Source organism: Rhinoraja longicauda, chromosome 16 (genome assembly GCF_053455715.1).
Source record: "Rhinoraja longicauda isolate Sanriku21f chromosome 16, sRhiLon1.1, whole genome shotgun sequence".
Classification (NCBI taxonomy): Eukaryota; Metazoa; Chordata; class Chondrichthyes; order Rajiformes; family Arhynchobatidae; genus Rhinoraja; species Rhinoraja longicauda.
The window spans coordinates 34,857,379-34,874,898 of record NC_135968.1 but is presented as its reverse complement, the minus strand read 5'-3'; the positions used below and the strand labels follow the sequence as shown (position 1 = coordinate 34,874,898).

Below are 17,520 nucleotides of genomic sequence, written 5' to 3'. Positions count from 1 at the left end.
TACTCAACTGGCTATGGCAGTAACTGTGGGAAGGCAAGAAGATTTATAGTTTCAGGTCCAAAACCGAATGTCAATTCTTGCACAATGTAAACTTGAATAATACTGTTCAGTGAACCTCATATTTAAAGTTTTGATCTTTATGCGATTTCCATAAAAGATCACGGTGACTCACAATGCTGCTTTAATGTCAGAAACAGGTGGTAATGTGATTTCTAGTCAGCCGGGCTTTGCTGGTGTATGGTCCTCTCGTTCCACAACCAAGCAACCATAATTCTTGTAGAAGCCTTTGAAGTAGATATTCATTGCAAGTTTAACTGCAGCAGTTGAGCAGAGAGCCTGTTTTAGCAGCGAATGGCTGGCTGCCTCAGGATAATCAGTAAATGAGTTTCTAATGATGACACAAGTTACAGGAAGTCGATTTAAGTGCATTAGAATACACCTGGCCTCTTCAACCCCCTGTTCAAAGACAAAGCACCTTAACTATGGAAGTGGCAGCTGTTGGAATGGGTTTTGGATACAAATTTCAGCCTGGACAAGAGTACCAAAAAATTACAAAATTACATAAAAATCACAAATGTTTTATTAATTCAATTAAAAAGAATAACCCAATTATATGTACGATTGTTTTGGATTTAAAGCAAGAAAGAGATCATTTAATTTTGTGTTATTTTTATGTCCCAGAGTTTGATGATGAGTTATTTACGATGCTACATTGTACTGAGCAATGTTTCTAAACCTTTAATGCTTTCCTTGTCCCACAGTGTGCTTTTTGCTGAAAACTATACAGAGACACACTACCTGCTTGATGGCAGCGCCGTCACTAACACAAGGAATCATACGGTAAGTAGCTGCATCTCTTGTTTGCATATGACAAAACCACATTTTAGTGACTTAAGTACCATTGCCAAATTGAACAAGCCCAGAACTGTGGCAGTGCCGTCAATTGATATTCATTCTAAACAATTATACCCACCATTGCTCACAGTTCCAATTTATATTTGAATCATTATTAGTTTACTAATGGAGCACAGAGTGGGAGTTTACTTAATAATTAAAGAGTCAATCTTGAATCTGAAGGTTGCCTGGCACTGGAATTTGTAACCCAGTGTCAATTCCATCTGATCCTGTTTGATCTACTGCATCAGTCACTTCATAGACGTAAAGAATTGCCTTTCAAGCAGATGAGAAATGATTTACCTGCTCTTGATCCTGCCTGATCTATATGTCACGGCTGCAGCTGTGGTGTTGATATCACTATGGGCCCTACTGTTGCCGCATATGAACAGACCCAGCGACCAGGCCAAAGGAAGACAAAGATAAAACAACAACATTTTTTTTCTGATTTGAAAGACAAATAATGCAATTTATTTTCCTCGGCATTGCCTTGTCATGATCAAACTCTTTTCATGACTGCTTTTATTCTTAATACCCTTGGAAAATTTCCATTCCAAATATCGGTCAATATGCTTTATGAGTACTTAGGGCGGTATATAAATGTTAAAGTGCTGTTTGAGGGTGCAATTTCTTTTAAAAGTCTCAAGGTTTGCAGTGTTTACATATTTACACTGGAAATTAGCAGTGTCGTCGAAAATTGGCGTCAGTGGTTGAAGTTCATAATCCCTGCCTAGCAAGAATAAATAATCAGTGAGGATCCCGCCTCTGATCGTTTTCTTTGGTGATCTCTGCTGAAAAGTCCAAGTGTTTACAATGAACAAGGATATATTGCAATTCGGCAATGATGGTTTTCCCAGAAATGCAGCCTGTTAACATGAAGCATGGACCTTCGAGTGAGGTGCTGAATGAAAAGCGACGCTGATTAAGTTGTATTGCAAGAAGTGGTAGCAGATTCCCTATTATCAATAAATAGAGAGGATAGATTGTGCAGAAACACTCAGCAAGTCAAGCAGCACCTGTGGAAAAAGAAACAATTAATGACCCTTCAACAGAACTGGTAAATAAAGAAAACAAGTTGGTTTTAGATATCAGGTGAATGGGTCAAAGTAATATTTCTAATAATGCGCCTGGTGCCCTTAAGTGGCAGTTTAGTGGTCATTAAAATCATATTAAGCTTCTTTATATAATATATTGCTGGTGGTAAGGATGTGGGACTTGCCAGACTGTGCAGCAAAATTAGGAACAAGAAACTTATGACAAATAGAAATAGAAAGAAAGTGCAAGCTGGATAATTCACTGTTCCAAGGCAGAGGATGAGATGCTGTTCTTCAAGATGTGTGTTATGCCTCATTATAGCAGTGCAGGAGGCCACAGTCAGAAAGGTCAGAATGGGAGTGGGGTGGAGAATTAAAGGGACAATTAACTGGAAGATTGTGGTCACTCCTGTGGAGTGAGTGTAGATGCTCTGCAAAGTGATCACCCGATCTGTGACTGATCGCTCCAGTGTAGAGAAGGACACCAACACAGGGCATGAGATTGAAAAAGTGCAAGTGGATCTTTACTTCAATTGGAAAGACTGTCTGGGTCCCAGGATAGTGGGTAGGGATGAGGTGAAAGGACAGGTGCCGCATCCCCTGCATTTGCAGGGACTTTGAATGAGACAGATAGTGGCAGGGAGGGATGGAGGAGGAGACAAGAACGTTGTGAAAGGACTGACCTCATCAAAACGGTGAAAGGGGAGGGGAGGGGAGGGGAAGGGAGGAGAATGAGTGTCTGACGACTGAATGGCATTGGAACCGGCAGAATATGTTGAGGTAGATTTATTTTTAAGCACAGTGGAGGCACACATAGTTCAGTTTTCCTGCCTGCAATTGGTTATTGGTTTATTCTGGGCCAGAATACAGTTTGATATTGTTCACAGGTGTGTAATTCTCTTCCAGAAATTGTGATCCACCTGAACAATAATACTATGCAAATCATAAGGTCATAAGGAATAGTAGTAGAATTAGGCCATTCGGCCCATCAAGTCTACTCTGCCATTCAATTATGGCTGATCTACCTCCTAACCCCATTTTTCTGCCTTCTCCCCATAACCGCTGACACCTTTACTAATCAAGAATCTCTTTATCTCTGCCTTAGAAATATCCACTGACGGCCTATACAGCCTTCTGTGGCAAAGAATTCCACAAGTTCACCACCCTCTGACTAAAGATATTTCTCCTCATCTCCTTCCTAAAACTTCCTTTAATTCTGAGGCTATGACCTCTAGTCCTTGACTCTCCCACTAGTGGAAGCATCCTCTCCACATCCACTCTATCCAAGCCTTTCACTATTCTGTATGTTTCAATGAGGTCCCCCCTCATTCTTCTAAACCCTAGCGAGTATAGGCCCAATGCCGACAAACGCTCATCATTGGTTAACCTACTCATTCCTGAGATCATTCTTGTAAACCTCCAGAGCCAGCACATCCTTCCTCAGATATGGTCCCCAAAACTGCTCACAATATTCCAAATGTGGCCTGACCTGCGCTTTATAGAGCCTCAACATTACATCTGTTTTTGCATGCAAATGAAGGTCAAACTTAGTGATTACAATAAGTTAGGAGGTTTTCTGTAGGTTAAAGCCTAACAATTACTACCAACTATTTTTGGAGAATTTGTCTGCAAGGTCTCTTTGTCTCTGGTGGGCAGATTACATTTCCTCTTGCCAACCTCCTCCATCAAGTCTCCTGTGCAGCATTGGAAAGACGCAGCAACTTCTCTCACAGTTGTGCCATTATTTTTCAAGTTCGAGTAACTAAGGGCGGAACAGTGGCACAGCGGTAGAGTTGCTACCTTACAGCACCAGAGAACCGGGTTCAATCCTGACTACGGGCGTTGTCTGTACAGTGGTTGTACGTTCTCCCTGTGTCCGCATGGGTTTTCTCTAGGTGCTCCAGTTTCCTCCCACACTCCAAAGACATACAGGTTTGTAGACTAATTGGCTTCTGTATTCTACACTGTCCCTAATGTGTAGAACAGTACTAGTATAGGGGGTGATTGCTGGTTGTTGCAGACTCAGTGGGCCAACGGGCCTGTTTCCATGCTAAATCTAATGACACAGAATACCACCCCCACCCTCCCCCCACAGCTGCTGCAGCTGCAATGCTGCTCTTTTTTAATGGGTAGTAGGAAAGACAAAGTTGCAATGGTTGAAAAGCAGACGACTGAAAATAGCGGGGACCTGATGTAAAAACAGAAAATGCTGGAGGTAGTCACCAGGTCAGGCAGCATCTGTGGAGAGAGAAATTCAGGTTAGTGATCTTACATCAGAAATCTAAGTGGTTGTAGCCACTCGAACTGCTGCTTTCCAACTGGGACACACAGCCTCTCAACAGTGCAGTTAGCAACAATGCCTTCATCACTCCCATAAATGAGCAGGTCACACAAGTGAGCATGCTGTCAGCATGAGAAGCAAAGGGTGTGTAGTAATCTAACGGCAGATTTTGGAGGAGAATCAGTTTAGCGTTCCCTGCATTTTAACTTCATAATGTTAATTATATGAGAATCTTGGATGAGTAGATAGTTGTTTCCCTGCAGAGAATGATGTTTTACTGACATGATTCTTTTAAACAGATGGTCATTGGTGCCTGATGAGCACTGGACAGTGGAAGGTAAAAATATACTACCTGGCACGATTGGCTCCGAACAAAAGTTAAACTCAGCAATGCCAGGCAGCTGACCTCCCGTGGAATTTAAAAGAAATGCAATCTAAATTTAAGTGGTTGCTATTGCTTTTCTCTTTCTTAAATTCAGTGGCAAAATGTACACTTTATCACGGAGCTTTTGAACCACTGAAAATCCATTATCAAAATCAAACTTGGCTCAGTTCTATTCAGCAGTTCATTTTCAGATTGATTTGAATTTGTGCCGAGGCAGAGATATTTTTTGTTCTGTTCACAAGATTTACTTTGGCCAGTTTTGCTTTGAATTTCTCTGCAATCTTTATTTCATTGCTGGACATAAATGCCATTTTCCAACTCATTTTCAAAGTGCAGCTCCTGTTTTACTGAGCCTTTTGACTCACCAGTGAAAAACTGACACTGATTGGCACATTGTTTATTTTTTAATTCTCCATTTCACTTATCACTGGGTTGGGGCAGGGAAAATTAATTGCACCCTATTCCAGTTTGACTCTCCTTCACAACACCACCTCAGAAGGCAGTGGAGGCCAATTCTCTGGATGCTTTCAAGAGAGAGCTAGATAGAGCTCTTAATGATAGGGGAGTCAGGGGGTATGGGGAGAAGGCAGAAACGGGGTACTGATTGTGAATGATCAGCCATGATCACATTGAATGGCGGTGCTGTCCCAAAGGGCCGAATGGCCTACTCCTGCACCTATTGCCTAATGTCTTTTTGGATTTTTAAATATTCTTTTGTTATGGATATAAATGAATATTAAGAAAGAAATATATGTACCGCTCTCCAAAGGAAATGAGAATTCTGCATTATTTTGAACATATGTTTAAAATAAAAGTATGAAGACATGGGCTAGTAAGTGAGAAGGGCAGCACAGCGGTAGAGCGACTGCCTGACAGCGCCAGAGACCTGGGTTGGATCCTGACGATGGGCGCTCGTGTGTTCAGAGTTTGTACGTTCTCCCCATGACCTGCTGAGTTTTCTCCGAGATCTTGTTGACTCCCACACTCCAAAGACATACTGGTTTGCAGGTTAATTGGCTTGGTGTAAAGGTAAAATTGTCCCTAGTGTGTGTTGGGTAGTGTTGGTGTGTGGGGATCGCTGGTCGGTGTGGACTCGGTGGGCCAAAGGACCTGTTTCCATGCTGTATCTCTAAACTGAACTAAATTAAAATAACATCTGTGCCACACAAGTGCCAAGCAATTTCCTACTCCAACAAGTGAGAATTTAACTATTTACTTTTGGCATTCGACGGCACTCACTTCCCTATATATTCCCGCCCATCAATCTTCCCGGCACAGAGTCTGTTTGACCAGCCACTTCAATTTTGTGGCTACAAAAGCAGGTCGAAGCATTGACTCGCCAGTGACTGATGGTCCAAACCTTCCCACTATCTACAAGGCACAAGCAAGGAGTGTGATGGAATACTCTACTTGACTGGATGAGTGCAGTTTTTATCAGCTCTCAGGAAGTTCAACACAATCCAAGGCAGAGTTTCCCACTTGGTTAGTAACCCATCCACCACCATAAACATTCATTCCCTGCACCACTAGTCAAGTCAAGTCAAGTCAAGTCAAATTTATTTGTCACATACACATACTCGATGTGCAGTGAAATGAAAGTGGCAATGCCTGCGGGTTGTGCACAAAAAGAATTACAGTTACAGCATATAAATAAAGTTAATAAGTTACTAAACATAGCACAAAAAGTGTCGACAAAAATTTAGTCTCTGGGGTTATAAAAGTTGACAGTCCTGATGGCCTGTGGGAAGAAGCTCCGTCTCATCCTCTCCGTTTGCCTGATCGTAGCATCTGGAACAGTCCGTTGCTGGGGTGGCAGGGGTCCCTCATGATCTTGCTTGCTCTGGATCTGCACCTCCTGATGTATAGGTCCTGCAGGGGGACGAGTGTAGTTCCCATGGTGCGTTCTGCCGAACGCACTACTCTCTGCAGGGCCATCCTGTCCTGGGCAGAGCTGTTCCCAAACCAGACTGTAATGTTGCCGGACAGGATGCTCTCTACAGCCCCAGAGTAGAAGCAATGAAGGATCCTCAGCGACACTCTGAATTTCCTCAGATGTCTAAGGTGATAAAGGCGCTGCTTAGCCTTACCCACCAGTGCGGCAATGTGCGTTGCCCACGTCAGATCCTCTGCGATGCGGACTCCCAAGTATTTGAAACTGCTCACCCTATCCACAATAGACCCATTTATCTCGAGTGGCGTGTACGTCCTTGGATGTTTAGCCCTTCTGAAGTCCACAATCAGCTCCTTTGTTTTAGTGACATTCAAGAGGAGGCTATTGTCCTGACACCAGAGTGCCAGATCAGCCACCTCCTCCCGGTAGGCCTTCTCATCGTTGTTGGAGATCCGGCCCACCACCACAGTGTCATCAGCAAACTTGATGATGGAGTTTGAGCTGAACCTGGCCCCACAGTCATGTGTGTACAGGGAGTACAGTAGGGGGCTAAGGACGCAGCCCTGGGGGGATCCTATGTTCAGGGTGAGGGAGCTAGATGTGTGTTCCCCCATCCTGACCACTTGGGGCCTGGCAGTGAGAAAGTCCAGGACCCAGGCACACAGAGGGGTGCTAAGCCCCAGTTCCAGCAGCTTCTCAACCAGTCTGCTGGGGACTATTGTGTTGAATGCTGAACTAAAGTCAATGAACAGCATCCTCACATAGCCCCCCTGGCTGTCCAGATGAGAGAGAGCGGTGTGTAGAACCTGGGAGACCGCATCATCCGTGGACCTGTTCGGACGGTATGCGAACTGTAGTGGGTCCATGTTGCGAGGAAGGAGGGCGCAGATGTGCTTCTTGACTAGCCTCTCAAAGCATTTCATGACAACCGAGGTGAGGGCCACCGGTCGGTAGTCATTTAAACACGCTGGAGAGGCATTCTTTGGCACCGGTACAATGATGGATCTTTTGAAGCATGCAGGGACCACGGACTTTGCCAAGGAGAGGTTGAATATTGTGGTGAGCACTGGAGCCAGCTGAGTAGCACAAGACTTTAGTACTCGCCCAGATATACCATCTGGGCCTCCAGCTTTCCTCGTGTTCACACGCGTCATTGCCATGTGTACCACCTGTTAAATGCTAACATCTCTCAAACCTGCAACCTTAATCACCAAGCAAGACGAAGGCATCAGGTACAAGGCAGCACCACCAGCTGCAGGTTCCCCTCTGAGCGATGTAGCATCCTAACTTGGAAATATATCACCCGTTGTTCATTATGATTGAAACCTCCTTCCCAGCAGCATTCCCAGTGGGAATACCTTTAATAGAAAGACTGTATTAGTGCAAGAAACCGGTTCACCACCTTCGTCTTGAGGGCAATTAGGGATGGGCGATACAAGCTGTCAGTGCACATGTCCTGAGAAACTAATGAGCAGAAAGAAAATGTTTTGATTATAGTATATTCCACTCACATACAGAAACTATAACAAAACATATTTAACATATTTCTTAAGGAAACTAACAATAAAATGGTAAACTTGTTCCAATCCCCGTGCTAATCAAACAAAACCATTCTCTATTTTCACTGTCATTGCTGCTGAGTTCTTCTTTGCAGTCATTTCCTGACTTCCTATTAGTAATTTCCTCCTTGTACAAATCTCTGTGATTATTAAAAGACAGTCAGGATATGTCTTAAATTAAAAATATGCCTTGAGATTTTTTTCTTTACAATTTATTTCCTCTTTCCCCCTCGGTCAACCCTTAACCATACATTCTGTTGCTAGATATGATTCTGGAAGATATCTGAACAAATTATGTAGAGGAGAATGCCCAATATCTAATTCTGCAGGTCAATTGAATCATCTTGTGATCTAAATTATGTTCCAGTGTGTATATTGCCTCTATCTTTCTAAAGGTCATCTAAAACCCCTAGTGACATAGGAGTCATGAAACGTATTTTCTGCATTGCAAATAACTGTATAGAATAATCAGTTTATCATTTATTCAATTAACAATAGCTCTTCCAGTTATGACGTTCAACTGAGCAGTCATGTGGGCCAAGGCTCCAGCTAATTCAAAATATATATTTTTATATTCCGACGGAAGAAAAATAATGAAGGCACATCGTACTGGAACAGCTCATTTAATTGCCCCTGACCAGCCTATGATACGAACTAGCTGTTGGATTCATTGGTATTTGTTTACACTTCATCATCCCAGCAGCATGACTAACTGCTACCCATATATCTCTAGGAACCATTTTCATTGGTTCCAGAAAGTGGATGGCTAGCCCTCTGCCTACTCTCTTTGTTAATCAATCATTAGTAGCAGTAATTCAATGAAAACAGATACCTTTCCCGCAATCCTTAGGGTGTTGCATAAAAAAAGCTCTGTCACTCTCAAAATAATGTATCTGACTTAATAGACAGGAATGAAACAATGAAGATAGACATAAAAAGCTGGAGTAATTCAGCGGGACAGGCGGCATCTCTGGAGAGAAGGAATGTGTGACGTTTCGGGTCGAGACCCTTCTTCAGACTCTATGAAACAATGAAGTTGTCTGAAGCAAATCATGTTTCAAACTTTACCATATCTGGTTTTACAATTGTCTTCCATGTTGCATCTTGTGACTTTGATTTGTTTAAACTTGCATGGCTTTGCCTTAATCTTAAACCTGCCTCATTGCACAACCCCTGTTCTTAGAAAACAATTGACAGACAATGGAGGTGCCATCTGCCTTTAAGGTGACACACAAAAATGCAGACGCTGGAATCTTGAGTAAAACATCAAGTGCTGGAGGAACCCAACAGGTCAGGCAGCATCTGGGGAGGGAATAGACAATAGACAATAGGTGCAGGAGGAGGCCATTCGGCCCTTCGAGCCAGCACCACCATTCAATGTGATCATGGCTGATCATTCTCAATCAGTACCCCGTTCCTGCCTTCTCCCCATACCCCCTGACTCCGCTATCCTTAAGAGCTCTATCCAGCTCTCTCTTGAATGCATTCAGAGAATTGGCCTCCACTGCCTTCTGAGGCAGAGAATTCCACAGATTCACAACTCTCTGACTGAAAAAGTTTTTCCTCATCTCAGTTCTAAATGGCCTACCCCTTATTCTTAAACTGTGGCCCCTTGTTCTGGACTCCCCCAACATTGGGAACATGTTTCCTGCCTCTAACGTGTCCAACACCTTAATAATCTTATACGTTTCGATAAGATCTCCTCTCATCCTTCTAAATTCCAGTGTATGGGAGGATACTTCAGACTGATAGGAGTTGGGTGTGGGGGGGGGGGAGCTGGAAAAGTTGGGCCTTGTCCCACCTCCATCTCCCTCCTGCTACCAGTCTGAAGAAAGGCCCCAACCCAAAATATTGCCTATTGATTCCCTCCCAAGATGCTTCTGGACCTGCTGAGATCCTCCAGCACCTTGTTGTTTACCTTAAAGGTGATCCTGGTGAGTACCTGAGCTATATCAACCACAAGTTTTGCTATTTGATCTCTAGTCTATGTCAATTATAATAGTTCTCATTATTTAGTGACACATGCAGGAAATAAGCATTGAGCTTGTTAGATAGGAATAGGTCAGGTGCCAGGCGCCACTCTGAAACCCCCACTGTAAAAAGCCTGCAAACAGCCATTGTCCAGGTTCATATCCTAACCTTTTAATTTCTGTTACCTTGTTAGGTAGGTTATTCCAAGCACTTAACACCCTTAAGGATATAAATTTTATTTTGTATTTTCTGAATTTACCTTTCATTGTTTCCTTTCAAATGGTCTTATTTTGAATAACCCAGGTTTAAGCCGTGGATCACCCGTTGTGGGCAACGACTTGTGGGGAAGTTCATCGCAGCCAAGTGGAGCCAAGTAATAGCATAACAGTAGCAAATCTGCTCATTTTTGCTGGTTCTATGCTGTAAATTTCCCCAAATTATAGTTAGTAATATCATCAGAGACCCACACCACTCAAGCCATGCTCTCATCTTGTTGCTACCATTGGGGAAAAGGTACAGGAGCCTGACAACCATTACATCCGGGTTTAAGAATAGCTTTTCCCCCATCAACCATTGAGCTCCTGAGCCAACCCTAATCATAACCCAACCCCAGCAACAAACTACGTTTTTTTTAAGGTTGCACTCCATACTTTGTGCTGCATTACTATGGTCTGGTTACCGTGTATAGTTTATTGTTTATTTTATATTTGTCGTGTTAATGTGCCTGTAAAACTGCAGCAAGAATAGTTTCATTGTTCCATTCCCAGTGGAAATGACAATTAAAAGCTCTTGACTCTGGTTTCCTCTGTTCTGAGAAAATAAACACTGTGATGTGCAGCGTAAGGGTGATTCAGGCAGAGAAGCGAACACATGGCAACCAAAATATAACAATTAACCAATCTTGACCCTTGTCTCTCTTGAATCTTAGCTAGTGCTTAGCTTATATACCTTGTTAGGAAATAAAATCAGATATTGGAATCCATGGAGGGTCAGGTGGTTAATGCCAAATTAGCAACAAAGTCAATGTTTCAGGTTGAAAAACTTTAATCAGAATTCACTGCCTGGGCCTAATTAGTTGGTGGAGCTTAACTGACATTAAGAATTGTAATATTTGTTGAAGATGTGCCCAGAGGTACATTAGTGTGCATTTGAAAGTCCTATCTGTATCTGATATAATTGCAAATTGCTTATAGCACCGGACTAATTTGTTCAGGTTGCTAAATTAACAGACAAAATAAATGTCTAATTTAGCACTTGAGTATCTAGTGAATGTTCTGAAGTTTATCATTCAACAATGTTGTGATAATGCTACTGAAACAGTTTTTACCACAGCAACACCTTTGCTTTCATAATATCTTTATTTCAGGATGCATTCCCTAATCCTTTCCTTCGGTGTGCATATAAATAGTAGGACTCATAATTTTAATTTTAGAGCACTTCACATCAGGATCATATGGTGTTATCATATAATAAATTAAGACATTTCTATTGTTACCACAGTCAGAATTAGCCGCTTCCTTGCAGATGTCACAATGATGCCATCTTTGCAGGTACATACCTCTCTTTGCAGATGTGGACAATGAGATTCTGCATTGGTGACTGAAGCTGCATCTTGACTTCTTGTTGGTCAGGTGTGGCTGTAACATTGGCACAAATAAGTTGCTGTGAGACAGAATCCAGAGCACTCAAACTAGGCACTGACTGTCTTTCCATTCCTGATCAGTTTACTCCCATTCTTGGATCTCAGTGGGATGGAGTCTTGGGTATTTGGACAACAGATGATTTTTATAGCACCGAACAACCCAAGCACACCATGACAAGTTGCTGAGTCTCCTGTGCTTCCCTCTGTCTATTTTTTGATATTGGGTTTTCCGCCGGGCCTCTACCTTCAGATGCCTGAAGAACTGGTTATTTTCCCTTGAACAAAGCTGGAGTTTCCAACACAAAAATGAGTTAGGTGTGCACATGACTGTCTAACTGCAAGTACTCATTGTAGTGCAAAGAAATCTGTTGTAACAGAGGTGAAATAAGGTGCTTTTTAAAAAATTGACCATAACAATAATGTACCTGAGTGGGAATCTCATATTCTTCAATTGAATATATTTTGCTCTCAAAATTAAGATATCACCATTATCAAAGAGACATGTTTAAACATTGCAATAGGCACATTGAACTTTTCATGAATTGATCCATCTTGTGGTCAAATAATTACTGATTTTTCTATGGGAATTCATTTCTATTCATAGACTTGTGTGACTTTTTTAGGTTTCAACCAAATGGATTTGCATATTATTTATTTACATGCCCTTGAGGAAAAAAACATAGTTGATATTGTATAATATTTTCTTTTCAGGGTCACTGCTACTACCATGGTCATGTGCAAGGATATTCTCAATCTACTGTCAGCCTCAGCACTTGTTCCGGTCTCAGGTATGAATTAAACATTTTACATTTACGACATCTATTATGTTTTTATTAAAATTATATTCTTTCTCCTTCGGGTACATGAATTGACTTTCTAAATAACAAGCTGCATGTGGTTTCCTTGTTTTATTTTGGGATTCTTTGGTTTCAGTAAGGCGAAGATGGTTTTAGGTCAGGAGAGCAGTGACTGTCTGACTCAATGGTACAAAAGGGCATGCTCTCCTTATGTTTGCTCCTTACTGAAGAGGCCAATCCAAAGCTTCTCCATGTGATTGACCAAATCAATCCAAGTAAGACAGCAATATCATTAGAGTGCAAAGTGAAATGGTCATTTATACTAAAGACTTCTTTAACAGTATAACCTTGAAATTTTGTCCAACATCACTTGCCTTCTCAGTGCTCTGAATGATTGTAAATGTCTTCATTTGTCAGCACATCGTATAAGTGCAGCTTATAGTTTGCTTCGTACAGCAGGCAAAATTGCAGCACTCATGAGGCACTGGCCTATGTAGGCCAATGTAGAAGCTTGCTTGCTATTATTTGCGTAAGATTGTACTGTGTAGACAATGCCTGCAAGTGGTTCAACCCTCCAACAGTGAACCAAATATAACAGCATTTAGTTCTGCTACATTCCTCCCTAGCCCACTTCTAGATAGTCCCAAGTCATCTGTCTTCCATCAACTAGGTTAATCATTAATATTTCATTATTTGTGATTGCCCCCAATACATGTCCTCTTCCACACATTCATTCCATCTACAATGTACCTTGGCCCTTCCCATTGAGTTTACTGCCCTATTCTTGATTATTGCTGAATCGTTTCCCTGATTATCAATCTATTCTTCCTCTGACCTTTTCAACTCATGAAAATTTCATGCATCCACCCTACAACCTGTGCTCTTACCTTCATTGAAATTGCACCACCCTTTTTCATCACTATCCAGTCTGGGCTTGAACACACTTGCTACACAATTTTCACTCTCCATAATCATAAGGTCATAAGGGATAGGAAAGAATTAGGCCATTCGGCCCGTCAAGTCTACTCCGCCATACATGGCTGATCGATCTCTCCCTCCTAACCCAATTCTTCTACCTTCTCCCCATAATCTCTGATACCTGTACTAATCAAGAATCTATCTATCTCTGCCTTAAAAATATCCACTGACGGCCTCCACAGCCTTCTGTTGCAAAACATTCCTGAGATTCACCACCCTTTGACTAAAGAAATTTCTCCTCATCTCCTTCTTAAAAGAACGTCCCTTAATTCTGAGGCCATGGCCTCTAGTCCTAGACTCTCCCACCAGTGGAAACATCCTCTCTACATCCATTCTATCCAAGCCTTTCACTATTCTGTATGCTTCAATGAGGTCCCCCCTCAATCTTCTAAACTCCAGCGAGTGCAGGCCCAGTGCTGACAAACGCTCATTACAGGTTAGCCTACTCATTCCTGGGATCGTTCTTATAAACCTCCTCTGGACCCTCTCCAGAGCCAGTACATCCTTCCTCAGATATGGTGCCCAAAATTGCTCACAATATTCCAAATGCGGCCTTACCAGTGCCTTCGAGCCTCAACATTGCATCCCTGTTTTTGTATACAAGCCCTCTTGAAATGAATGCTAGCAATGAGTTTGCTTTCTTTACTACTGATTTGTCTAGCAGATTAACCTTTTGGGAATCCTGCACCAGCACTCCCAAATCCCTTTGCACCTCCGATTTCTGGATTTTCAACACCATTTAGAAAAAAGTCTCCGCCTTTATTCCTACTACTAAAATGCATGACTCCACTCTTTGCTGCACTATATTCCATCTGTCACTTCTCTGCCCACTCTCCCAACCTGTCCAAGTTCTTCTGCAGAGTCTCTGCTTTCTCTACACTACCTGCCGCTCCACCTATTTTCGTATCATCCGCAAAAATGGCACAAAGCCTTCAATCCCCTCGTCTAAATCATTAAGAAACAACGTGAAGAGTAGCGGCCCCAGCACTGACCCCAGCGGAACTACACTAGCTGGCAGCCAACCAGAAAAAGCCCCCTTTATTGCCAGTCTTTTTCTTCTGCCATCCAGCCAACCTGCTATCCATGCTAGTATCTGCCCTTTGATACCGTGGGCCCTCATCTTCCTTAGCAGCCTCACGTGTGGCACCTTATCAAAGACTTTCTGAAAATCTAAGTAAACAACATCTACTGACTCACCTTTGTCTGTCCTGCTATTTACTTCTTCAAAGAATTCCAGCAAATTTGTCAAGCAAGACCTCCCCTTCACAAAGCCATGCTGACTTCGGCCTATTTTACCATGAACATCTAAGTACTCCGTAACATCCTTTATGAGGTAATAATGAGAGTTTATCGAGGAGAGGCCGTTGTGTGAGTTTTTTTGCATTAATTCTGTTCCACAGCTCATAAGCCTTGTAATAATATCTGGGGCACAATAACATACAGGTACCGGTAACAAAATATTGTGGACACTTGTGTCACCTTAATGTTGTGAATAGAAACATAGAAACATAGAAAATAGGTGCAGGAGTAGGCCAATCGGCCCCTCGAGCCTGCACCGCCATTCAATGTGATCATGGCTGATCATCCAGCTCAGTAACCTGTACCTGCCTTCTCTCCATACCCCCTGATCCCTTTAGCCACAAGGGCCACATCTAACTCCCTCTTAAATATAGCCAATGAACTGGCCTCAACTACCTTCTGTGGCAGAGAATTCCACAGACTCACCACTCTCTGTGTGAAGAAATGTTTTCTCATCTCGGTCCTAAAAGACTTCCCCCTTATCCTTAAGCTGTGACCCCTAGTTCTGGACTTCCCCAACATCGGGAACAATCTTCCCGCGTCTAGCTTCTCCAACCCCTTAAGAATTTTCTATGTTTCTATAAGATCCCCCCTCAGTCTTCTAAATTCCTAGCTTTCAAAAATATTAAATTATAAATAAATGAACATACAAGTGCGGCAGGGTTACGATCTAATTATAAACTCTATTCCACATTCCCACCTATTCCCGGTTACCTTCCTCTCTCAGCTTACAAAGAATCTAACTCCATCTACCCTAAAAATATCCAAGAATTCTACTTCCGCTGTCCTTTGATGAAAAGAGTTCCAGTGATCCTCTGAAATAAATAATTTCACCTTATCTCTGTCTTAAATGGGGAGGCACAGTGGCGCAGCAGTGGAGTTGCTGCCTTACAGCACCAGAAACCAGGTTCGATCCTGACTATGGGTGCTGCCTGTACGAAGTTTGTACATTCTCCCTGTAACCACGTGGGATTTCTCCCGGTGCTCCGGTTTCCTCTCACACTCCTAAGATGGGCAGATTTGTAGGGTAATCGGCCCCTTAAAATTCTACAATTATGCCTAGGGATAGTGTTAGTGTACGGGGTGATCACTGGTTGGAGCGGACTGGATTGGCCAAAGGACTTGTTTCCGCGCTGTATCTCTCGGGTCCAAAATCTAAAGACTACTTATTTTTCACCAGTGGCCACTATTTTTTCGATTGTCCCACAAGAGGAACCTCTTGTGAGCAAGAGGTTTCAGAGCAATCCTCTCTGCATCCACCCTGTGAAGTGCAATTATAAACATAAAAAGCTGGAGCAACTCGGTGAAACAGGCGGCATCTCTGGAGAGAAGGAATGGGGGACGTTTCAGGTCGAGACCCTTCTTCAGACCAGAAACGTCACCCATTCCTTCTCTCCAGAGATGCTGCCTGTCCCGCTGAGTTACTCCAGCATTTTGTGTCTATCTTCGGTTTAAACCAGCATCTGCAGTTCCTTCCTATACAAGTGCAATTGTAAAGTGGCCTTGTATGTGCCAATTTGTTCTTTCTGCATGCCAGAGTTGCCGTGTAACTTCCCTAAGTGCATTTACACTGCTGGTGACCTGCATTTAGTGTCAGTGGCAGTGGGTTTTATATGTTTGTGCATGTGCACCTGAAGTAATGATGTGAGCCTATGAGCCTTCACTTTTCTGTCAACTGAAGCTAATCAATTAAAATACACTTGATAAGTTTTCATTCCTCGGAGAAAGTAAGTGTACATTATAATGAAACACCACACCATTACGCTCCACTAAAATACAAATAAATTTTGATTAAAAAAACATCTGTAAAAGATCAAGCGCACGGAAATATCTTGTTTTACTGCTTTACCGTGTTGAAGATTAAAGAGATCCTTGCAGCTTATAATATTAACATGTTATCCATCTTATTTCTTTATGCAACTGTAGAAGACAGATCCTGATGTTTTCTTAAAATACCCAGAACAGCTCTGAAAGATCGTGGCTATCAGGGGGATTAGTTAGCCGACCTTTTTATGTACTTGTATTAACAAAGCTGTGCACTGCCCACACTGAGGCTCCAGTTACAACTTCATGTAAATGTGTAATGGGTTGATCAGGTTCTTCCTGGGCCATGCCTTGTGTTTTCCACCCATGTGAACCAGTCAGCCCCACTGATCTAAAGCGGCCCCAGGCAACAATTCAAGCTCCCGACCTCACTGGCACGGCCTTACCCCAAAAACTTTATATCTAATAAGTGGAGCAATGTTTCACACACAGTAAATAAAATTTAAAGATTTGAAATGAACCCTCTTCCTTAACCCCCACACTTCAGAAAATGAAACTTAGCTACCTAGTTGAACATTTTAACTTGGGCTTCATCACAAATGACAGGAGGAACTGTCTTTCTGAATCTTACAGATGGAAAGAGATTAAGTAGCATTGATAGAGAGCGCAATCTATGGACAGGCCCTGAGCATTTAGCTTCTGCTCCAAGGCACACCTTTTGGTGACATCACCAGTATTTATTATTTAACCCAAACTATTCAAAATATTTGAAGCCCCACTTCAGATTCCTGTTGTAGCCTGAGTTTAACCAGTTTCCAAATAAGGAGTAAGATTGCTGAATATTTCCAACATTTTCTGTTTTAATCAGAGAGGAAATGTTCACATGTCCACATCTTACACATTTCCTTGGATCTTCTGCCTCGTGGTTTCCAGCTCCTGCCCTCCTTGGATCACTGACTGGTAGTTTTCCCACACATTAACTGTTCCTTTCATTTCTTCCACCTGTAGCCATTACTTTGTAGAAT

General features: G+C 42.4%; 1 protein-coding gene across 2 annotated transcripts in view; it reads left to right on the top strand.

Moving 5' to 3' along the window:
• Nucleotides 1-17,520, top strand: part of LOC144601472 (disintegrin and metalloproteinase domain-containing protein 12-like) — a 321,814-nt gene that overhangs the window by 188,513 nt on the left and 115,781 nt on the right. For both annotated transcript variants that reach the window (XM_078413625.1, XM_078413624.1), the window contains exons 4-5: nt 762-840; nt 12,369-12,445. In XM_078413625.1, the coding sequence (XP_078269751.1) occupies nt 762-840; nt 12,369-12,445 (156 nt within the window). The remainder of the gene's footprint in view (nt 1-761; nt 841-12,368; nt 12,446-17,520) is intronic.